General features: G+C 42.6%; 1 protein-coding gene across 1 annotated transcript in view; it reads left to right on the top strand.

Annotated features, from left to right (window-relative positions):
* Window positions 1–26,074, top strand: part of ABCC4 (ATP binding cassette subfamily C member 4 (PEL blood group)) — a 675,760-nt gene that overhangs the window by 561,152 nt on the left and 88,534 nt on the right. Inside the window, exons 27-28 of the mRNA XM_063953021.1 lie at window positions 4,641–4,730; window positions 15,263–15,435. Of these exons, the coding sequence (XP_063809091.1) occupies window positions 4,641–4,730; window positions 15,263–15,435 (263 nt within the window). The remainder of the gene's footprint in view (window positions 1–4,640; window positions 4,731–15,262; window positions 15,436–26,074) is intronic.

Genomic DNA, 26,074 nt, shown 5'->3' with positions numbered 1-26,074 from the left:
ACAACTTGACACAGGCACCAGCAGCGCTGCGGTTTGGAAGAAGAATGACATGTGACTTTGTCCAACATGGCTGCGCCCATGACAGCGTTTTGAAGGGGAAAGAACCATGTGCCAAACAGCAATGGTGGCGGAGGCGGCGGCAGCAGAGGACTCCACGCTCTCCTACACACGCACAGCGGCCACAGAGATGACAGCGGCGGCGGCCGTTGCTCACAGAGGACGCCACACTTAGACTCCATGCCGTAAGATCGCGGGTGCAGCGGTGACGGCCGCGACTGGGCTAAGGACACCATACCCAGCTAAGTGGAAACACTAAGAAGGCCGCTGAGCCGGCACTGCAGGTAACATAAAAATGAAATGTAAAACAAAACAGTTATGACCCGGACCTGGCACGCTGAGCCAATCTCAGGAGACACCTAACTGGTAGAAAATAGCGACCAGACACTCGGATCGTGACACTCACTCACTAAATCTTTTACTTCCCAATATATTAGGAAGCTGAAATTTAATATACGCGTTCTGCAGGTAGGAAATAGGAAAACTACGTAATTAGAATTTTAATAAACCTCCCCTAAGGGAATTAAAAGGGGGTTGTCATAATGATGCCATTACCGATGCGTGGCTTGCGTTGCATGAACAATAACGCCCAAACGGATCAAAATGTGGATTGCACCCCCAGTCTGTAGAATTTAATAAACTACAAAAATGCCAAAGCCCTCATTCACTCACTGACTGCCTGACTCCTCACTGATTCTCTTACTTCCCGATATGTTAGAAAGATTAAATTTAACATAAGTATTCTGCAGGTGGGAAATAGGAAAACGACGTAATTAGAATTTTAATAAACCTCCCGTAAGGGGATGAAAAGGGGGTTGACATAAAGACGTCATTAGTGATGCGTGGCTTGCGTTGCGTGAATGATAACGCCCAAATGGACAATCGGATCAACAATTGGATTGAACCTCCAGCGTGTAGAATTTAATAAACTACAAAAATGGTCCTGTCACTTTTTACCATATCTGCTACGGATGTTCCTCAGGTATCTCTATAGATTAACCACACTAATTTATATTTACAACCGTGAAAATCTGAAACTACCATGCGAAGAACGGGTAGAGCTACTAGTGGAATAATACAAATGAATATTAAAGTAAATCCCACAAGTTAATGCATTTGATCTTATTATGAGCAGCTGACCTACTTATCTTGGTTGGAGACCTCATACAGCAGGGGTAATCAACATACAGCCTTCAAGCTGTTTTGGAACTAAACATGCCAGCATGCCCTGACACAGTTTTGCTATTAGGGCATGATAAAAGTTTCGTTGGGCATGCTGGGAAGTGTAGCTCCACAACAGCTGGAGGGCCACATTTGGAATACCCATATCATACAGTCTTCACATAGAGTGACCAAACTGCTGTGCAGGCCTGTGTAGCTGCCATTATTTTAACTGAAGGTCATTTGGCTGTTTGTGGTCCACAGTGTAATGTGTGTGTATATATAATTATACATACATATCAGTTTGGTCAAAAGTACAAAGTTGCTATAATGTTACAATGTTTATCTCTTAATGAGTATCCTAGTATGTTATTGTATTTAATGTTGGGCAAACTCTCTAGTTGCGGTTGAGATACAAGACCCAGATGCAGAGCCACAGGTTGCTTGCTCATATATGAATCTTAAACAGAATAGAACACTACTGAAGGTACCGTATGTTGTACATAACAGCAAGCTGTGTATTATTAAACAAATTGCTTACATGCTTCTTTAGGAAACTATTCTGTTTACCAGTAAATAGTTATGGAATCTTTTTATTGCTACATAGGTTTTCATTGAAGCCTAATTGGAAAAATGTTGGAGTGAAATCTGTGGCATGAGGCAACAAAGGAAATAAAACAATTGGATTGCTTAATGTGTTTAATATGCCACTAATTCAGTATGAAAACACTTCATTGAATTACAAGCTTAAAACAGCAATGTACATATTTGTCTTATTTAGAAGCACAATAACAAAATTCTTACATAACAAATTTCTTCAAACATGTCATTTTTTTAGTAATACAATTTTACATGTGAAATTAATAAACACAATTATGCCATCAAAGAGAAACAAATTAGTGTATTTGGCAGAATACAATTGATTTTGTCATGTAGATCAAACTTACATTGTTACTTACATAGTCCATATAGAGAGATCATTTCAGTTTGATTCATAGTTGTACGCTAATGCCACTGCAGCTGTGAATGTGTATGCAGCAACTGTGTGAAAATATGCACGTGCCGCAGCCCCCAGGATATGTATTGAGATGCACACTGGCGGCCTTGCAAGTCTTAGCAGCTGCATACACCGACGCAGTGTTGGTTGCAGATCACTCAATTATTGAACTACTGAATACAACTATTGTTGCACAGCATCAGGGGCAAATGCAGGATTTCTCGAGGGGGGTTTCCAAATGTTTGATTTTAGAGTGATTGTCACCAGCCCATGAAGGATGCATAATTAGCATGTAACGGACTATAGTCTGCCCCAAAGAAAGTGCAGTTTATGTACTGATATATGCAGGTCCAATAATCACAGTAATCCACTTACCACATTCTCTCTTTGGTGCGATGATTGAAAATCTGCTGCCACTGGGCATGTGCACCAGCTCCATTCAGCCCCGGCCACACGGAAAAGTGGGCAAGTTTCCCAGAATCAGGCAGCCCCCACCACTTCCCCCACTTACATCCCCACTATGCAGTGCCAGTAATCTCGGAATTGTATAGCAGGGGCGTGGATACGATGATGCAATCATAGAAACCTCACCCCCGGTACTGCCTCCTTTGATTTGCCACGCCCCAACCCCACTCCCTGTGACTCGTCATGCCCTCTCCCGGAGGGGGCAGCTGGAGAGTCAGCAACTATGCCTTAAATGCATCAACGACCTCTAAATGCTCCCCTAAAATACAGATCTTATCCCTCCACATGGCATCACACCTCCTTGCTGGGCCTTGAATGCACTTCAGACCTGCACACATTTCGTTTTTCTTCTACAGTCCACAATCATATTGGTAGGTTAATTAGTAATAATTAAATATTTTAATAATTAAAATAAATAATGGATCTATTGTACATGTGTTATAGGGAGTTTAGGCTGCAAGCTTGAGTGGGATGAGTGATGTGAGCGATTTCCATATCCCTGAACAGTGCTGCTTAATATGATTGATGCTATATAAATAAACAATAGTACATTTGTCATTTTATTGGTTACGTCTGAAATATTGTTTCACATGGAATATGTTTACCAAATAAATAAATAAATAAAACTGTGTCTGAAGAGATAAATCTTTATTATTTTGTGTACCATTGTTCCTATCACATCTGTGTAATACAGTGACATTCTGCTAAGATCCAGCAATGAGCAGAGACTAGGAATGCCTGCCAATACCACACTGGGGATATTGCCAACTAAAGCCACTCTTCTTTGTTGTGAATTGTGAATCTATAGGAATGGAGCTATACCGTTCTATAATATCACATTATAAAGCTAAATAACATGGTAATACAACAAACATGTTTGTGATGCTATTACTGACTTACACTATTCATTTTCAAATTATGCTTTGATCGAAGGACTATTTTACAGAATCACTGCCTAAATATAATGTTTGCTCTCATGTTCAGTCATAAAAATACCCATTATTGCATTTTTTGTAAAGATTAAACAATTGGTATATACAGTGACAACTGGAATCAGCAACTCTGCCTTTAAGATAATAAACAACTCTGTCTGTAAGGCTGGGTACACACTATGCAATATATTGTTCATACAGCCGACAAATTATATATCGCTAAGTGCATCTGCGAGTGTGTGCCACCAATATGTCTGAGGACGATGTCGTTTACAGACATATAACATCGCCGTGCTGCTCAATAGATGGCGATATATCATGCAGATATATATCGACCCGCCGACTGACTCGTATCCTGGCCACAGGAACCACCAACAATGGCGACACAACCGGTTCCTATGGCCGGGTATATCGGTCAGTCCAGTCGGTAAGCGTATACTTACCATATCGGTTGGTCAGTCGCCGGACAGCCGATCCCTTGCTACAGCCTTTCCGAATGCCTTGGGTAGAAAAAAAAACATGCAAGATATTGAAAACAGTACATTTCATATAGTTGCAGGAATGCAGATAGTTTAAGTTGTCCAACAGTGGAAAAGCCCATGAATAACCGGATACTGCTGCTTATACCCCAAAATGAAGACAATACACATGTAAGGGTATGTGCTAGAAACCTAGCAAGTCTGCTGGATAAAGCCTTTTGAAATGAAATCGCCAACGAATAACTAATTTAATGGAAACAGACGTGCCAACCCTGATATAACTGACCTCTCGCTAACACAGCTGCTCCATATATTATATCACATCAGGCAATTATGTACTACTTTTATGCTGCAAGATTATGCTTGCAAATACACATGAATAGAATATGGACAATATTACCGTGACAATAGAAAATCATCAGAACCAAACAAAAAAGGATATTTTTTTCTGTACAAAAGAAAGATCAAACTACTTAATTCTTTTGTATAATTCATTATTTATATAATTTCTTTCTTTCTCAAATTTCATTTTATATTTTTAAATAACAGGAGCCGGTGTTATTCACTGGGACAATGAGGAAAAACCTTGATCCTTTTGATGAGCATACTGACGAGGAGCTGTGGGATGTTTTAGATGAGGTACTAACAACAAAAAAGATGTATTTGTCATTCATTACAATGGATCTCTTTGTTATATTTATTATTATCCCTTTGCGTATGTACCTGCGTAGTTTCTGCTGTTTCATTTTATACTGTATGTCACTTTCATTAAAGCCCTAATAATGTTGATAACCCATAGAGAAAGAAATCAGTAAATGGCTTGGGTGATGTCAAGTTTTCTTTATATTCCCTAAAGGAGGCCTTCAATCGAAGTGTCTAAACATGAATGTTAATTTCTTAGCACAAAATGCTCCATTCATATATCAAGTGACTTTATTATGTGTTGTTATGCCTGCACATTTCTTATAGAAAACTATGTTTTACTATATAGCTTGTTTTCCCACCAGTGAGCACTTAATCTAATTGAAAAGTTAAGTCGATAACTACATAACCACTTAACAGGAAGTGCCGATAGTCCATAGCCCTTCTGATTTGACAGTGGTATTAGTTGAAAGCAGCAGACCCATTGTTCTGTCTGGGAGTAGAAGAAGGAAAATAGAGCCAATTGTTAATAATAAAGGAATGGAAGCATTATTATTATTATTTTTTTTAAAGAAGTTTCCTTCAATTCCATAAAAACTCAGCATAATGGCTTTTTTAAAGTGACCATGTAATTTCTTCATTATAGTGAATTCTTATTTCTCTATCGTCCTAGTGGATGCTGGGGTTCCTGAAAGGACCATGGGGAACAGCGGCTCCGCAGGAGACAGGGCACAAAAAGTAAAGCTTTTTCAGATCAGGTGGTGTGCACTGGCTCCTCCCCCTATGACCCTCCTCCAGACTCCAGTTAGATTTTTGTGCCCGGCCGAGAAGGGTGCAATCTAGGTGGCTCTCCTAAAGAGCTGCTTAGAAAAAGTTTAGCTAGGTTTTTTATTTTACAGTGATTCCTGCTGGCAACAGGATCACTGCAGCGAGGGACTGAGGGGAGAAGGAGTCAACTCACCTGCGTGCAGGATGGATTGGCTTCTTGGCTACTGGACATCAAGCTCCAGAGGGACGATCACAGGTACAGCCTGGATGGTCACCGGAGCCGCGCCGCCGGCCCCCTTGCAGATGCTGAAGTCAGAAGAGGTCCAGAATCGGCGGCTGAAGACTCCTGCAGTCTTCTAAAGGTAGCGCACAGCACTGCAGCTGTGCGCCATTTTCCTCTCAGCACACTTCACACGGCAGTCACTGAGGGTGCAGGGCGCTGGGAGGGGGGCGCCCTGGGAGGCAAATGAATACCTATAAAGGCTAAAAATACCTCACATATAGCCCCTAGAGGCTATATGGAGATATTTAACCCCTGCCTGATTTTTCTAAATAGCGGGAGACGAGCCCGCCAGAAAAGGGGCGGGGCCTATCTCCTCAGCACACGGCGCCATTTCCTCTCACAGCTCCGCTGGTCAGGACGGCTCCCAAGTCTCTCCCCTGCACTGCACTACAGAAACAGGGTAAAACAGAGAGGGGGGGGCAAATTTATGGCGATATTTTGATATAACAAAGCAGCTATAAGGGAGCACTTATTATAAGGCTATCCCTGATATATATATAGCGCTTTTGGTGTGTGCTGGCAAACTCTCCCTCTGTCTCCCCAAAGGGCTAGTGGGTCCTGTCTTCGTTAGGAGCATTCCCTGTGTGTCTGCTGTGTGTCGGTACGTGTGTGTCGACATGTATGAGGACGATATTGGTGTGGAGGCGGAGCAATTGCCAAATATGAGGATGTCACCCCCTAGGGAGTCGACACCAGAATGGATGCCTTTATTTATGGAACTACGGGATAGTGTCAACACGCTAAAGCAGTCGTTTGACGACATGAGGCGGCCGGACAATCAATTAGTGCCTGTCCAGGCGACTCAAACACCGTCAGGGGCTGTGAAACGCCCTTTGCCTCAGTCGGTCGACACAGACCCAGACGCAGGCACTGACTCCAGTGGTGACGGTGACGATTCAACCGTATTTTCCAGTAGGGCCACACGTTATATGATTTTGGCAATGAAGGAGGCGTTACATTTAGCTGATACTACAGGTACCACTAAACAGGGTATTATGTGGGGTATGAAAAAACTACCTATAGTTTTTCCTGAATCAGAAGAATTAAATGACGTGTGTAATGAAGCGTGGGTTGCCCCTGATAAAAAGCTGATAATTTCAAAGAAATTATTGGCATTATACCCTTTCCCGCCAGAGGTTAGGGAGCGCTGGGAAACACCTCCTAGGGTGGACAAGGCGCTAACACGCTTATCTAAACAAGTGACGTTACCCTCTCCTGAGACGGCCGCACTTAAAGATCCATCAGATAGGAGGATGGAAAATATCCAAAAAAGTATATACACACATGCAGGTGTTATACTACGACCAGCTGTAGCGACTGCCTGGATGGGCAGTGCTGGGGTAGTTTGGTCAGAGTCCCTGATTGAAAATATTGATACCCTGGACAGGGACAATATTTTACTGTCGTTAGAACAAATAAAGGATGCATTTCTTTATATGCGTGATGCACAGAGGGATATCTGCACACTGGCATCACGGGTAAGTGCTATGTCCATTTCGGCCAGAAGAGCTTTATGGACGCGACAGTGGACAGGCGATGCGGATTCAAAACGGCATATGGAAGTTTTGCCGTATAAAGGGGAGGAGTTATTTGGAGTCGGTCTATCAGATTTGGTGGCCACGGCTACAGCCGGGAAATCCACCTTTCTACCTCAAGTCACTCCCCAACAGAAAAAGGCACCGACTTTTCAACCGCAGCCCTTTCGTTCCTTTAAAAATAAGAGAGCAAAGGGCTATTCATATCTGCCACGAGGCAGAGGTCGAGGGAAGAGACAGCAACACGCAGCTCCTTCCCAGGAACAGAAGCCCTCCCCGGCTTCTACAAAAGCCTCAGCATGACGCTGGGGCTTCTCAAGCGGACTCGGGGACGGTGGGCGGTCGTCTCAAAAATTACAGCGCGCAGTGGGCTCACTCGCAGGTAGATCCCTGGATCCTGCAGATAATATCTCAAGGGTACAGGTTGGAATTAGAGACAGATCCACCTCGCCGTTTCCTGAAGTCTGCTTTACCAACGTCCCCCTCCGAAAGGGAGACGGTTTTGGAAGCCATTCACAAGCTGTACTCTCAGCAGGTGATAGTCAAGGTACCTCTTCTACAACAAGGGAAGGGGTATTATTCCACTCTTTTTGTGGTACCGAAGCCGGATGGCTCGGTAAGGCCTATTCTAAATCTGAAGTCCTTGAACCTGTACATAAAGAAGTTCAAGTTCAAGATGGAGTCACTCAGAGCAGTGATAGCGAACCTGGAAGAGGGGGACTTTATGGTATCCTTGGACATCAAGGATGCGTATCTCCACGTTCCAATTTACCCCTCACACCAGGGGTACCTCAGGTTCGTTGTACAAAACTGTCACTATCAGTTTCAGACGCTGCCGTTCGGATTGTCCACGGCACCTCGGATCTTTACAAAGGTAATGGCCGAGATGATGATTCTTCTTCGAAGAAAAGGCATATTAATTATCCCATACTTGGACGATCTCCTAATAAGGGCGAGGTCCAGAGAACAGCTAGAGATGGGATTAGCACTGTCTCAAGAAGTGCTAAAACAGCACGGGTGGATTCTGAATATTCCAAAATCCCAGTTAATGCCGACAACTCGTCTGCTGTTCCTAGGGATGATTCTGGACACGGTTCAGAAAAAGGTTTTTCTCCCGGAGGAAAAAGCCAAGGAGTTATCCGACCTTGTCAGGAACCTCCTAAAACCAGGAAAGGTGTCTGTACATCAATGCACAAGAGTCCTGGGAAAAATGGTGGCTTCTTACGAAGCAATTCCATTCGGCAGATTCCACGCAAGAATTTTCCAAAGGGATCTGTTGGACAAATGGTCAGGGTCGCATCTTCAGATGCACCTACGGATAACCCTGTCTCCAAGGACAAGGGTGTCTCTTCTGTGGTGGTTGCAGAGTCCTCATCTATTGGAGGGCCGCAGATTCGGCATACAGGATTGGATCCTGGTGACCACGGACGCCAGCCTGAGAGGCTGGGGAGCAGTCACACAAGGAAGAAACTTCCAGGGAGTATGGATGAGCCTGGAAACGTCTCTTCACATAAACATTCTGGAACTAAGAGCAATATACAATGCTCTAAGCCAGGCAGAACCTCTGCTTCAGGGAAAACCGGTGTTGATCCAGTCGGACAACATCACGGCAGTCGCCCATGTGAACAGACAGGGCGGCACAAGAAGCAGGAGTGCAATGGCAGAAGCTGCAAGGATTCTTCGCTGGACAGAGAATCATGTGATAGCACTGTCAGCAGTGTTCATCCCGGGAGTGGACAACTGGGAAGCAGACTTCCTCAGCAGACACGATCTTCACCCGGGAGAGTGGGGACTTCATCCAGAAGTCTTCCACATGCTGGTAACCCGTTGGGAAAGACCAATGGTGGACATGATGGCGTCTCGCCTCAACAAAAAACTGGACAGGTATTGCGCCAGGTCAAGAGATCCGCAGGCAATAGCTGTGGACGCGCTGGTAACGCCTTGGGTGTACCAGTCGGTGTATGTGTTTCCTCCTCTGCCTCTCATACCAAAAGTATTGAGAATTATACGGCAAAGAGGCGTAAGAACGATACTAGTGGTTCCGGATTGGCCAAGAAGGACTTGGTACCCGGAACTTCAAGAGATGATCACGGAAGATCCGTGGCCTCTACCTCTAAGGAGGGACTTGCTTCAGCAGGGTCCCTGTCTGTTTCAAGACTTACCGCGGCTGCGTTTGACGGCATGGCGGTTGAACGCCGGATCCTAAAGGAAAAAGGCATGCCGGAAGAAGTCATTCCTACTTTGATTAAAGCAAGGAAGGAAGTAACCGTGCAACATTATCACCGAATTTGGCGAAAATATGTTGCGTGGTGCGAAGATCGGAGTGCTCCGACGGAGGAATTTCAACTGGGTCGATTCCTACATTTCCTGCAATCAGGATTGTCTATGGGTCTCAAATTGGGATCTATTAAGGTTCAAATTTCGGCCCTGTCGATTTTCTTTCAAAAAGAATTGGCTTCAGTCCCTGAAGTCCAGACCTTTGTTAAGGGAGTGCTGCATATACAGCCTCCTGTGGTGCCTCCAGTGGCACCGTGGGATCTCAATGTGGTTTTGGACTTTCTAAAATCTCATTGGTTTGAACCACTAAATAAGGTGGATTTGAAATATCTCACTTGGAAAGTGACCATGCTTCTAGCCCTGGCTTCTGCCAGGAGAGTATCAGAATTGGCAGCTTTATCTTACAAAAGCCCATATCTGATTTTCCATTCGGACAGGGCAGAACTGCGGACTCGTCCGCATTTTCTCCCTAAGGTGGTGTCAGCATTTCATCTGAACCAGCCTATTGTAGTGCCTGCGGCTACAAGTGACTTGGAGGACTCCAAGTTACTGGACGTTGTCAGAGCATTAAAAATATATATTGCAAGGACAGCTGGAGTCAGAAAATCTGACTCGTTGTTTATATTGTATGCACCCAACAAGATGGGTGCTCCTGCGTCTAAGCAGACGATTGCTCGTTGGATCTGTAGCACAATCCAACTTGCACATTCTGTGGCAGGCCTGCCACAGCCTAAATCTGTAAAGGCCCACTCCACAAGGAAGGTGGGCTCATCTTGGGCGGCTGCCCGAGGGGTCTCGGCATTACAACTTTGCCGAGCAGCTACGTGGTCAGGGGAGAACACGTTTGTAAAATTTTACAAATTTGATACTCTGGCTAAGGAGGACCTGGAGTTCTCTCATTCGGTGCTGCAGAGTCATCCGCACTCTCCCGCCCGTTTGGGAGCTTTGGTATAATCCCCATGGTCCTTTCAGGAACCCCAGCATCCACTAGGACGATAGAGAAAATAAGATTTTACTTACCGATAAATCTATTTCTCGGAGTCCGTAGTGGATGCTGGGCGCCCATCCCAAGTGCGGATTATCTGCATAAATTGTACATAGTTATTGTTAACTAATTCGGGTTATTGTTGAAGGAAGCCATCTTTCAGAGGCTCCGCTGTTATCATACTGTTAACTGGGTTTAGATCACAGGTTGTACGGTGTGATTGGTGTGGCTGGTATGAGTCTTACCCGGGATTCAAAATCCTCCCTTATTGTGTACGCTCGTCCGGGCACAGTACCTAACTGGAGTCTGGAGGAGGGTCATAGGGGGAGGAGCCAGTGCACACCACCTGATCTGAAAAAGCTTTACTTTTTGTGCCCTGTCTCCTGCGGAGCCGCTGTTCCCCATGGTCCTTTCAGGAACCCCAGCATCCACTACGGACTCCGAGAAATAGATTTATCGGTAAGTAAAATCTTATTATTCCAGATTAATAAGGTCATTTACAGGGTTAAGGCGATTAATCAGTGGGCCCTTGTCTTTTTCTGATATCTATAAGAGCATTTACATTTTCCGCCTCTGCCCCAGTAAGGATTCCATTCCCAATGGTCTCAAATTGTGCATAATACTGCTAATTTTTAACACTTATTTACAAGTCAAGTAACGAAGCATTTTAATGGAAACTGTTTTTTTCCCATGGCCACATACCCACCAGTGTTGTTACTCGTCTATGGGAGTTTTGCGGCTGGTTTGCAGCTTTCCAAACATTTTTTTCCCCCTATTCACTTCCATTTACACATAATGTATTGGTGAAGCCTAGATAACCTTTAATGAGCAAAAAGAACAGCCGCTGTTATACCCCTTTCAGACATAAGCCAAAAATCCAGTTTTTTTTTCTGGTGCACTCATATCAACCTGGATCCCGCTTATGTCTGAAAGGGTCTGACACGGGGTGACAGTCCCACATCCGTGACCCTGTAACTGACTAGGGTTATGCCCGAGACCCTCAACCCGTATCAGTGTCCCAGCTTGTGTGTGAAAGGTATGACCAGGGATTTGATTTTTCGGGTCATGCCTAAAAGAAATTAATTGGCGGAGACAATAGTGCTTGGAAATAACATAATCTCCAAGCGCCCACTGTAAGCCAGAAGACTGGGGTCCGGTGTGAAGGATGACGATCCAGGAATAACCTTGGTCATCACCCATGTGTGAAGGGGGATAAGTGCAGCTACAACCCATGCTCAGTGTCTCGGGTCCGGGCCAGATTAATGCCTGGTTTTATGTCTTAAAGGGGTATTATTTGCATAGTCTCCACCCTTTGTAGCTTGTTTAAATATTTTGTCTTGCAACACAAATCATTTGCATGAGGGCGTAATACAAGATGCAGGGCTGAGCTCTTCATAGAAACAGGTGCATCATTTCACAAAATGGTCAATGCTCTGCTGTTTCTAAGCGATGGTTTATAATGAATATAACTAGTCCTCATCACATGCCTGCATATTTTCTGCCCAATATGAATTTGTTAATTATTGCAAATTTACACAGTGAGTTATTGGTGTGATCAGCAGCTTGAGTAGATTGTAATGACGCAAATCACATTGAGAGTCTGCATTGCAATTCTTAGGCTGTCTATATATTATCCAGTTCAGGCTCCTTGTGCAAGCAAGGAATGACTAATAGCTTGGCTGGCTTGCTGTACAGACATGCCCTCAGTGGATTGGTACACAGGGGCAGATTCCATAGTTTTATAATAACTATAGTTTGGCCTGCATGAAGATAGGGTCGTCAGCAGGGTGTGGTACGCTGGGGAGGGGGTTACTTAGTTTTAACAGATCTTCAGTGAAGTGTCCCGTTAACACTAAACTGTGTGGTTTGTTGACTTGGTTCATATCTTAAAAATTCCATTGTAGGATTTACAGGCTATAAAATACTAAGATATTCAGGAGGGGACTGTAGACACTGTCGAGACATTTATGGGTAGAAATTGCATCCGGGGAAAAAGGAATAAAAAAGTTAGTATTGGGTGTATGCTATAGGCCGCCTGGTATCAACGTTTCTGATGAGGAATTGTTACTAAAGCAAATTGAAAGAGCAGCAGGAGTAGGAGACATAGTAGTGATGGGAGATTTTAATTATCCAGAGAGAAACTGGAAAAACGATTCATGTGATACTGCTAGGGGCAATATGTTTTTAAACACACTTAATGATAACTACTTAGTTCAACTAATTGTTGAACCAACTAGGTACAATGCAATCTTAGACCTGGTATTAACAAACAATGGGGATTTGGTATCAGGTATTATAGTAGGGGAACCCATAGGAAACAGCGACCACAATATGGTCACATTCAATATCAGTTTCCATAAACAGCCCTATACTGGCTCAACTAGGACTCTAAACTTTAGCAAAGCGAATTTTGAAAAGATGAGGGTATTTTTCAGGGATATTGAATGAGAAGGTTTGTTTTTAGGAAAAAATACTACGGAGAAATGGGAGGTACTAAAATTCCTGCTAGCTAAAAATACACTCAAATTTATGCAAAAAAAGGAATAAAAATCATAAACCGATGTGGCTTAACAAAAAGATAAAGGAACTTATGGGCAAGAAAAGGAGAGCATTTAAAAAAATACAAATCTGACGGGAAAGCAGAGTCATTTCAGCACTATAAGGAATGTAACAAAATTTGCAAAAAGGAAATAAGAGCGGCTAAAGTAGAAACTGAAAAACTAGTAGCAAAGGAAAGCAAAGCGAATCCCAAAAAATTCTTTAAATACATTAATAGCAAGAGATTAAAGAAGGAGAGTATAGGCCCTTTAAAAGACAAGTTGGGAGTCTTAAGCAAAAATGATAATGACATAGCGGACACACTAAATTAGTTTTTTTCAACAGTATTTACTAGAGAGGACCCAATTCAGGGACTAACACATAATCTCAATAATGAGAATATCCCACTGATAGGTACTTATTTATGCGAGGAAGTAGTCTGTGACCAATTAAAACATTTAAAGATTAATAAGTCACCAGGTCCCGATGGTATTCACCCAAGGGTTCTAATGCAGCTTCACTCTGAACTTGCAAAACCGCTATTTTTGATCTTTAAGGATTCAGTAATATCAGGTATGGTTCCCAAAGACTGGCGTATAGCGGAAGTAGTGCCTATATTCAAAAAGGGAAGTAAAGCTGAACCAGGTAATTATAGACAAGTTAGTCTTTCATCTATAGTGGGGAAAGTATTGGAAGGTATTCTAAGAGATAGTATTCAGAAGTTCCTTGAAGTCAATAAGGTAATTAAAAGGAATCAACATGGGTTTATGAAGGAAAGATCCTGTCAAACCAATTTACTTGGCTTTTATGAAACAGTAAGCGCAAACCTAGATCAGGGTAAAGAGGTGGATGTTATCTTTTTAGATTTTGCCAAAGCATTCGACACTGTACCACACATGGGACTTATCTACAAGCTACAAGAATCAGGGCTAGGAAGCACAATATGCACTTGGGTCAAAAACTGGTTAGATAATAGGGAGCAGCGCGTTGTGGTTAATGGATCTTTTTCAACTTGGACTGAAGTGCTAAGTGGTCTGCCGCAAGGCTCAGTATTAGGACCGCTATTGTTCAATATTTTCATTAACGACCTAACAGAAGGTCTAGAGAGCATGGTGTCAATTTTTGCAGATGATACCAAATTGTGTAAAGTTATAAATGCGGAGGGGGATGCTAAGTCACTTCAGAACGACTTAGTTAAATTAGAAGCTTGGGCAGCGAAATGGAGAATGCGCTTCAATACAGACAAGTGTAAGCTAATGCACTGTGGTAACAAGAACAAAAATAACACCTACCTACTAAATGGGGTAAAATTAGGGGATTCTGTACTGGAAAAGGACTTAGGTGTCCTCATAGATAGCAAACTAAGCAGTAGTACCCAAAGTAGGACTGCAGCAAAGAAGGCTAATAAGATATTAGCATGCATAAAATGGGGAATTGATGCTAGGGACGAGAGTATTATACTCCCGTTATATAAATCACGTGTGAGGCCACACCTTCAATACTGTGTACAATTCTGGCCACCTTATTACAAAAAGGATATCCTGGAGCTAGAAAAGGTTCAAAGGCGGGCAACCAAACTAATTAAGGGTATGGAGACGCTGGAATACGAGGAAAGGCTTGCAAGACTAGGCATGTTTACACTGGAAAAGAGGAGATTAAGAGGGGACATGATCAACATTTACAAATATATAAGGGGAAATTATACAGATCTTGCGCAGGACATGTTTTTGGTTAGATCAACACAGAGAACTCGTGGACACTCGCTCAGGTTAGAGGAGAGGAGATTCCGCACAATACGGCGTAAAGGCTTTTTTACGGTAAGGACGATACGTGTTTGGAATTCCCTGCCTGAGGGAGTTGTAATGGCAGACTCAGTCAACACCTTTAAGAATGTGTTAGATAAATTCCTAATGGATAAGGATATCCAGGGTTACGGGGCATAGTCACGCACTATGGTTATTATAAAAAAGATGGGTAAAACGTAACGGCAGTCATCAACTTCAGTCAAAATTTTCTACAAAATAATCATGCATAGGAGACCACAAATAGGTTGAACTCAATGGACAATTGTCTTTATTCAACCTTAGATACTAAGTTACTATGTTACTATGTATTTGTTTTTAATTCTAATGTGGTGTCCCAGGTGCAGCTGAAGGAAGCCATTGAAGAATTACCCAGTAAAATCGAGACTCAGTTGGCTGAATCTGGTTCCAATTTTAGTGTTGGCCAGAGACAACTCGTCTGCCTAGCTCGAGCAATTTTAAGAAAAAATCGAATATTGATTATTGATGAAGCAACAGCAAATGTAGACCCAAGGTACATTTCATTTCATTGTGACCTAAAGAGACATGTTTCATATGGAGCCCTGAGATTTCATTTCAGCACAAAAGGAAGGGGGTTGGTATATTTTGTTTGCTATTCCTAATATCGGCATAAGAATGTCGTCATAGTCATTATGTTGACATTAAACATGACCATAACGTACACATTCTGAATGTTGGCATGGTGCGATGGTCGATACTGTGTTTTTAATGTCCGTGTATTCCTAACACTAATGGTATCCCTAAACCACATGCAAATGTTGTCATTTTGACAATACAACATTTCATATGTCAACATTCTGTCCATGTCGACATTCTCACCACGTGGACATCATAACTGTCGACCTTCTTGTGTCAGTATGGTAACTGCATACCGAAATAGGTTGGGCCCTTCTCAAAGAGCCTTAATAATCATAGATTGTGACTTTAAATAAAGAACACAACAATCTGGTTTATTACCCCAGAGGGGGGCAGCCGTGTCCTGAATAGGCTGTATTAAGAGCATGAACCTAAAACCAGTCCTACATAGCGGAGTGACATATACAGATGCTGCTTCTGCTTTGCGTACACACACACACTGCCAATCACTCTGCATTGCAGACCCAGCATAGCAGGTCATAGCATATAGAACAACAATGGAGAGCGACACATCTGTATACATTCATGCACTTACGTACATGAGCAGAGATAAGACTAATATCCATGAAGGCTATGTATCAATCCTTGGAGAAAAATAAGTTGGAAAGAGATAAAGTACCAACCAATCAGCTTGTGACTGCCATCTTACATGCTGTGATTGAAAAATGACTGTTAGGTGCTAATTAGTTAGCAATTTATCTCCCTCCTATCTTTAATACATATTCCCCTGTATCACCAGAATGAGGCGGGTGCACTGCTGGGTTTATGCAGATTTAAGATCAATTTAAACCAAAGGTACAATTTCCACATTTGTGAAACCATGTTGCACTGCAGGAGGGACAGATTTATAATGAGCAGACATACCTAGAGTTGGGAAGGGGTGTAACTCAATTTTACATTTCATTATAAAAACAAAGCTGTCCAGTATTTGCATGCTACATGCAAAAGCAGAAAGTATTTTCCAAACATGCAAAAAAATAAATAAAACAACAAATGCATTAGCACCCGTTGCATTGTGCCACGGTTTGTGGCAGTTGCTCCTTTATGCACTGGCTCCCAACTTTACATACTGTAAAAACAGTAAGAAGAAAAAAAGGGTGTCAACAATATGTGTATCGACCATTGTCATGTCCGCCATTTGAACATGTCGACATTAAGCACTGTCGACATTTTACATCGACCTATTGACTGTTGTCCTATCTTCTGGAACCCAAAGCAGGACACACTCCCAAATTATAGTCTTTTTATTGCTCACATAATTTGATGTTTCTACTGTATTTGAATACAAACTAATTCAATAGAATGAAAACATTTTGCTGTTAATAATCAAGCTTCACTTTTTCCTCCTTTACAGGATTGCAGTATCCTGCATGTTGTATTTCACATTTTATTTTTGTGTTCTCTCACTGATAGCACCAAAAGCAGTTTATTGTTTTTATCATATTTCTCAGTTTTCTCTATCAAAAATACAAAGGAGCAGATTGACTTTTTGGCGATGTCCGGCTGTACATATTTCTGTTGAATGCAGTAGACAATCTTTGCTGAGTTTCCTGTTTACCGCTCGGGTGGGAAGGAAAATCAGCAAAGATGAATGGATGTGTAGGGCACTGCCTCTCCATCGCCATTTTACCACGACCAGCCACACTGGAGAGTGTGTGTATATATATATATATATATATATATATTGAATTATACCAAATATGTATACCCCTTTAATGGTCCCTAAAGACTTTCCATTATAGGTGTTAGCACTGTTGACCAGTGTTAATATGCCATTAGTATTATACACAAAGGCTTAGTTCAGTCAGTGATTATATCATATCTTCTCTGTGATTTACTGACTTACCTGTCAGAATACTTTGGGCCCGATTCAGACCTGATCGCTGTTGTGCGATTTCACAAGGCAGACGATTATAGATCGACTGCTCATGTGTACGGATTGTAGTGCGCACACGCGAGGCCAAACTGCAAAACAATCCAGCATCTTTTTTGATTGCTAGACGTATGCAAGTTGATTCACAGGAAGCCAGCGTTTGGGGGTGGTAACTGCCTGTTTTCTGGGAGTGTCAGGAAAAACTCAGGCGTGCTTAAGAGTTTTCAGGGAGGGTGTGTGACGTCCGATCAGCCTGTTTCTATCGCACTGTAGGAGTAGGGCCTGGGCTACGCACAGACTGGAAAAATAATTCGATGGTGAGTAAGTTGCAGCTGACCGGTATTCGCAGGGATTTTCGCAAGGCGTACGCAGACTTGCACTGGGCAGATGTTCACTCTGTGTGATGTGCGATCAGGTCTGAATTAGGATCTTTGTTCTGAGCACAGATTGAACATACACCCTTATCTTCAGCTCAGAGTAGTGTGGATCTTGTTTATTACAGACTGACATTCTCCTTGGTGGTCCTGTATTACAGCTGCATATGAAAGTATAGGTTACATCCGCTATGGCTGCAGTCACAATGACGACTGACAGTATAGACACGGAAAAGCTGGCATCAGTATCCCTGTAATGCTAATTAAAGTAATGTGACCACGTGGCCATTATAACTTTAGACATGCCTTTCTAGGAGGATGTTTAAACTTATAGCACCAGCTTTTATCTACATAGTGATTGTCAGCATAGTAACTATAGACGTCTGACTACATCTCGGAGGCACAGCTTGCATCTGTATTGAATAGAGAAAATTCCTGTCATGACATCCCAGCAGAAATCTGGATGTTCAGAGTTAACTTAGGTCGGGTTGACCTTACATGCTGTCATTTTAAGATCCAGTATAATTTAAGCAGATAGAGGGGCTGATTATAAGTTGAGATGTGGGAGTCAATCCTATTACCTGCGAAGGGTGCGATGTGCCATTGCCGCGGCATTTAAACTCCGGCAGTGGTACCCGATCTCTCACCCTATGTGGGCTGATTTCGTGTGAATTCGCATCACAGTGCTCGGAGCCTTATGGGCAGCAAACAGTTTTGTGCAAATTCGGGCTGCCGTAAAGTGCAACTGCTACCGCAATGATTTGCACCCTCAAAATCATTGCAGCTAATAGGATTGACCCTATTGAATGCAGGTTATAGCATATAGTGCATGCACAAAGGCAATGTGCGCATTTTTGTGTCTCAGTCTAATTCTGAGTAGGACAAATCTGTGCCGGATCTTGCTTTGCATGAAATGGGCATTTCAGGGTGGGAATAGGGTGTCGGCAATATCAGGGGAGTGTCGTGGGAGTGCCGTGGGCATGTTGCTAGAGACCCGTGCTCCTACATATGGAGAAGCCTGTTCCAGACAGATCTCTTACACCTAGCATGGGGTTGGTGCAAGTGCATACACTAATGGTGACAGTGGGCAGAGCAGCTTCCCGCTTGGAGCCGCGCAGATCCTGGCATCAGCCCTACAGAAACTCACATTAGCATAAGGTAGAAGAACAGGCTTCACTCATATATTTATGTTGCATTTGACTTAGAATCGCACCCAGAGAATGCATATTGTGCAGATTGTGATACATAACATGCTCTACCTAAATTGTGCTTGATTGCAGATTCATAAGTGAGTTCTTTAAGTGAAACTGGCCACATGCAGTGACACAGGATCATGAGATAAGCCAGTAAATACATGTCACAAGCTTTATATTATTTTAGTTTTTATGATACTGTCTGAGTGTATATTTTCAACATGTAGAAGGATTTTTTTACAGGTCTGTTGAAATGTTCATTCAACATTGTTCCTCTCGACTGATATGTACTAATATGTCAAAGCATTTTGGCAAAACTGTGATAGAGAAGCAGTGTTATACATATATCCACTTTTCAACTGGCATTATATATAGAGGTCCCTAACCTCCATCTTTCTTCTTAGTGCCCGAACCGGTCATATTGGTTTTTACTGTTTGTAACTCTCCCTCCCTTCTTCCTGTTGTTTCACTAATCCTCTCTCCCGCCAGTCATCTTCCGCTCCAAACCCACCAAGAATGCTTTATTTTGTCTAGTAAGATGAAACAATCTAAAGCTACTGTATATGATAACCTGGATTTTTATATCTTCAAACAAAATACCTTTCGACTCCACCCATACAACATGTCTAAAGCCGGTCAGTCCAGAGTGTTGTTTTTTTTTTTATGGCAACAAAATCATGTCCTGTTCCATTTTGTTTTGTTTTTTTAAATTACTAATACCACGTTATCCTCACACTATGTTCCTTTTTACTTTGTCTTATTTTTACATTTGTTTTTATTAGTGTACACACTAGGCTTTACTGTTACACTAACACATAGGAATACTAATATAGCATTAAGAGATGTATGTCTTTGTATAGTGAGATATTGACTGTAAACCATATGTAAGAAAAGAATTTAAATAAGCATCATGATTACAGATGTAGGTTTAACACAATTTCAGCATTTCCTACTGAGCATGAAACAATAAATGACAGGCACATGACGACTAAAGCTCTGTAAAAGTTACTGTTTCTAAAAGTAGAATTTAATCCCAGACATTTGCATTAAGAATCGTGAATCACCCTCCTCGAGCATTACAGCTTAAAATCTCCATTAATTGAGGCGCATGAGAAACTTTGTGAGGAATTTACATTTCTTTTGAAGATTAATCTGTTTGATTGACGTTTAAATGGTGGTTTATTAACAGCTGTTTTGTGCTTAGATAAGACACTAGTTGTATTTTGTGCGGGTAAACTGTTTGGGTAGATACTGTTGGAGCATTTGACAACTATATTGTAAAGTGTGTGTGTGTGTGTGTGTGTGTGTGTGTGTGTGTGTGTGTGTGTGTGTGTGCGTATCTGCTGTATAACTGTAGTCACAAACGCTAGAACACCATAATTTGTGACAGGACCTTTTCATACCTTCTCTTTTAAGAGCCAAAGCTTGGGTTGCCGGGGGCAACAGTTTTCATACTGCAGTTTGTACAAATATACATGTTCTTTGCCTTTGCCCCTATTGTATATCTTTCTATTCTTGAGAGGATAATCTAATACAACATTTCCATTATATGCAGTATATATGAATTGAATTGTGAGCATGTGAAATGTCTCTTGCCATAGTCTAACTTCTGAATAGAGAGCAGCCCTTAAAGACAGAGGCAGATGAAAATGTGTAATGTTCCAAAACCTTGGGGATGATGTTTATCTTGTTCTGTATTACAGCGCAGTCATTGTTTTGCTACCCACATTCAATTACTGCCCATTGAAAGTAGCTAAAAATGATAATGAAGTCTTGGGTTATATTAGGCTAACCTCTTTATTTCTGCAGAATGCACACAATAGTCGTCCTTCACAAAGTATTCTCATTGTTACACTGAAAGTTTTTCCTATACATTTTAGTCTGTCATATGTATTCAGGAGCAAACCCGTTGCTTTCAGACTATATCCTTTAATTAAACTTTTCAAGGAACAGCACGTGGCAAGGTTATCTTATTTTGGATGTAGGTGTTGCGTCGTGTAGTGCCTTTTACAGTGATTTGGAATGTGCATTTTCAGAGCATGTTCGTGCACTGTTGACACCTATTAAGCTTAAATGTACAACTGTGCTGCATATTAGGTATTTTGTTTTTATTACCCAATACCGTACCTCTCCTCCTGCATGGTATAGACCAGGGCAGTGGATATGGTGATTAATAAATATGGAAGTATATACCGTATTTTTCGGACCATAAGACGCACTTTTTCTCCCCAAAAATGTGGGGGGAAAAGTATGTGCGTCTTATGGAGCGAATAAGACGTTGGCGGGTAGCGGCGGGTCCTGGATGCTGCTGCGGCCACATCTCAGCAGCAGAGCCGGCGTCATGTAAACTCCCCCGCTCCCCCCCACCTTCTCAGGAGACGCTGGGAACCACTGGTACTGTCGGGTAGCGGCGGGTCCTGGATGCTGCTGCTGCTGCGCCGTCATCAGCAGAGCGGCCACATCTCAGCAGCAGAGCAGGTGTCATGTGACTCCCCCGCTCCCCCCCACCTCGTCCCTCCTCAGGAGACGCAGGGAACCACTGGTACTGTCAGTGTGTGTGTGTGTGTATGCTGGCTCTGATGTGTGTGTGTGTCTGTGTATGCTGGCTCTGACAGAAGGCTGCACTGTATTCTTGAGTCTGAGAAATCACAGAAATATCTCTTAGAGGTCAGAATATTTTTTTTCCAGTTTTCCTACTCTAAAAACTAGGTGCGTCTTATGGTCAGGCACGTCTTATGGTCCGAAAAATACGCTTAGCAAATCACTAAATATCCTAATGTTCAAGCATACAAAATAAGCCATTACCCCATTCCTCATAGACTTGCCACCTTCACTGTTTTAAAGTAAGACGTATAAGATGAAATTGCCTCCCGGTTCTGCATGTGTAAGTGAAAATTTCTGCTTGTCAATATGTAGAAATTGTTTTAAATCTTAGTGTGTGTGTGTGTGTGTGTGTGTGTGTGTGTGTGTGTGTGTGTGTGTGTGTGTGTGTGTGTGTGTGTGTGTGTTACAGAACATATACACTAGATCTTTTAATTACAGAATGCTCCTATACTGCTTCTGTCATACTCGCCTACAATCCCCATGATTTGGAACCACCCCTTTTTCTGTATTGCAGGTCTCACTTTAAAGTTTATCCTGATACCAATTTAGGATCACGCCCTCATTAATTTCATATTTTTCCTGAAACACTGCCCTATTTTAGCCTTTTGTTTAAAGTAATCATGAGGATGAGGGAAAGTACTGTAGTTACTGCTTTGTTATATGTGGCACTTGTGTGGTTTAATACTTTTATCACATTGTTTAAAATGTACCAAGAAAACGTGCATCTGAAAGGTTCACAAGGCATCATTGAAAGTAAACGTCATTGATTACAGCTACCTCCTAAATACATTTAAAATTCAAGCAGTTTGCGGGGAGGTTAACCAGGAAACGGCCCAATTCTCCAAATTCACTTTCTCCATCCTGTTACCTTTAATCACATTACACGCACAAAATCTCATGTGTTCCATTGTGCTTAGATTTTAGGAGAAGGGATAAAGCTATTATAAAAGCAAATTATTTTTAAGTTTCCTTACATAAACATTTAAGCTTTCATTTTTCCTCTGCTTGGTTGGAAGGTTCAACATAATTTCAACATTTCTAATACAGTACATATCTGCTGATCATTTGATTTCTGCAGAGCGGTCGAGATTTTAGGTTTTTGTCCACTTGCCCCAATCAGAACTGCATTGTCTCGATCTGCCCATAAATGTGTGGGACATTCAGTGCTGCTCTTCTGTTAGGGAACTCCAGCACTATTGATGGGAGACCTGTAGAGCCCTCAAGCGGGTCTTCTGCCAATAGCAACCCCCCGCTGTTCCCTTAGCGTTTGATACGCACACTGGTAGTTAGGGGGCCCCCTGGACTCAAACCTCCAGCAGTAGGGGCTCACACAATAGACTGGAGACCACAAGAAATGGACTGGGGTCGGAAGGAACTCACTAGAACACAGAAGAAAAGGTCATATCTGGGTCGGGATCTCAGGCTCAACCAGGACGGATAAGGCACTGCGGGATGGAATACGGTACTGTTGGTATACGGACACAGTGCAGCTGGAAACGGATACAGGCAGGGCAAGGACATGGAGATGACTGGACAAAGAATCCAGCAGAGTATCCACAGGTACAGGGACCAGCAGCTCACACTAGCAGGCACAAACTATAACTGGCACAGAGAGCTGGGCTGGTCTTAACATCAGCACTAACCAATGGGGAAGCCAGCCTGGGAGTGCCTATATAATTAATCAACTGCATGCTGCTGCACGTTCCCTGCTCGCTGACCATGACTGGCTGCATTGCTAGACAACCAAGGATGCCATAGCTGAGTGGCTCCCTGGTTGCCTTTCGATGGGTAGAGAATGACGGCCCTTGCACCCGGAAGATGCGACATCCCAGTTCCCAGGCAACAACTGGGACTCTCAGATGAGGCAAAACCACTGAGCGGCTTTTGACATCTGCATAGCACAGGGAAGTTGACTGGGTGCTGCATGCTCTTTCTCTTGGTTGTGCGGTAATGGACCAAACCTCCTCCATTATATGGACCAAACCTAAGGGAAGTTGACTGGGTGCTGCATGCTCCTTCTCTTGGTTGTGCGGTTATGGACCAAACCTCCTCCATTATATAATGAAACCCACTGTCCCATTTAGAGATACAGTATGACCACCAAAACTTAATCTTTTATGGACAAAGATAACGTTTTGCCAGGAACAGATGATATTTTGTCTCGTTTTCAGCCGCACATCTCTCATCCAAGCTAACACAATGTTGGGAGGTATTACTGCTACTAAGTATGCAAGTAAGCCCTGATAAGGACTCATATTGCAGCAGCAATGATATGTGTTGCAGACATAAACAAACACACACAGGTTATTTTTTTGCGAGAAGCCATTGAACCTATGGTTTTGGAGTGTGAGAGAGAAACCTACCCACATAATTCAAGATTCAAATAGAAATTGCGATTTGCGGGATTCACAGCGAGGTTGCACGACCTTTCTACAACAACTGACCTACCAAAGTGCATGAAAAAGTGGTGAAACCATCCTGGACCACAAAAAGATAGCAGGACAGTATAGAAGGCTATTGGTGGCCAGAAGGAAAGTATTGGAGGTTTTTAATTGTGCCAAATGGCTAATTTTTGTTATTTTATTAATGGTAGAAATTTAATAGGCCACAATATTTATCAGCAAATGAAAGTCTTTACAGATTTTTGGGGTACATTTAGGGGGATATTCAATTGTGCGCGTCAAAAAAATAAAATAAAAATCCGGCGTGGGTTTTTTTCTATTAAACTGAAAGTGAGGAAATGAGCCACAGTGATTTCTATAGAAATCACATCCTTTTTTTCTCACAGAGCAAGTCTGATTTTTCCTAAAAAAAAAAATTATTTTAAGAAAAATCATCGGGACTAGCACTGGAACCCCTGCAGCCACCTCCTCCCCCCCCCCCCCCTTCCCCCAATGACTAAGCAATTGGAAGTTTCCAGTTAACGTAATTAGTCCTTAATTCACAGCCCCACAGCAAGTCTGATTTTTCCTAAAATCTTTATTTTTAGGAAAATCATTGGGACTAGCTCTGGAACCTCTGCAGCCCCACTAATGACTAATTAAGCAATTGAAAGTTTCTGATTAGCTCAATTAGTCCTTGATTACTGTACTCACCTTCTGAAGCGGTGTCTTCTTTCTCCTGATCCCGACAGGCTGGTCTTCTGCAGCAGCAATGTCTGTAAGTATGTGTGAGTGTGCGAGACTCTTGTGAGGCCCTGTCAGGTGTGTGATTCCTGGTGTGTGGTTGAACCCCCCCCCCCCCACCCCCAGTGTGTGTCCGGAGGCAGCAAAAGAGAGAACTACATCTCCCAGCAGCCACCTCCCCTCTCAGCACCCCCAGAGAAGCTGGAACACACAGTGGTAAGCATCCAACTTTTAGCCAAAACATGCAACCAATTTTTTTAAATTGGATACCACGAGTATTTGGAGCGCACATACCTGTGGTAATCCAAAATTAGATATGGTCTGCTAGTTTTTTTTGTGGCCAAAACTTCACCCCTAATTGGATACCCCCCCCACCCCCCCAAACATTTTATGAAGTGATTTTTTAGAAACGCAGCAAGTAGGTGTGTATTCCCCTCCTATTGCATTTGCATTGCTATGGATTGCATTTGCAAAGCTGCTCGCATTTGCAATCCATTCTGAATTAAGCCATTTGTCCCAACATTTTTATATTCAAATAAAGATTTTCCATACCTTTTCACCTGTTCTGGGGGTTGGACACAAAAAAATGTGGATTTGCTGGGAAAATTCATCTTTTGAATTGAATTGCAAATTACTTGCAGAACTCAACTCACTCCTAATTGAATTGACCGCATACAGTACAATCATCTCTAAATCACTTATATCTTTGCCATTTATTCTACATTGTATATTCTGATTGCCAACTTTCATTTGGTTTAAATAGCTGGCTTTAAGGTATCCGATCAAGGGAGGGTTAGTTTATTACTAAAAATAGATAGTATGTAAAATCTGCAAGTCTCATCTAATTAATATTGTGTATTTCTCTTACGTCCTAGAGGATACTGGGGATCCATTTAGTACAATGGGGTGTAGACGGGTCCACTAGGAGCCATGGGCACTTTGAGAATTTGATAGTGTGGGCTGGCTCCTCCCTCTATGACCCTCCTACCAGACCCAGTTTAGAAAATGTGTCCGGTGGAGCCGGTCACGCTTATGGAAGCCCCTGAAGAGTTTTCTGCATTTATTTTTGTTTGTTATTTTCAGGCAGGACTGGATGGCACCAGCCTGCCTTCTTCGTGGGACTTAGGGGGGAAAACGGCCCAACCTCTTGAAGGGTTATTGATCCTGTTACCTGCTGACAGGACACTAGCTCCTGAGGGAACTATTCACAAGCCCCACCACGGTGAGGGTACATTCCCGCAGCACGCCGCCACCCCTAACAGAGCCAAAAGAAATAATAGTGGTGAGTACTAAGCCGGCGTCCCAGTTAGCAGGTCGCCGGCAATTA

Source organism: Pseudophryne corroboree, chromosome 2, assembly GCF_028390025.1.
Source record: "Pseudophryne corroboree isolate aPseCor3 chromosome 2, aPseCor3.hap2, whole genome shotgun sequence".
In the NCBI taxonomy this organism is placed as follows: domain Eukaryota; kingdom Metazoa; phylum Chordata; class Amphibia; order Anura; family Myobatrachidae; genus Pseudophryne; species Pseudophryne corroboree.
The sequence above is the reverse complement of the archived record's forward strand: the minus strand, read 5'-3'. Positions and strand labels throughout refer to the sequence as shown.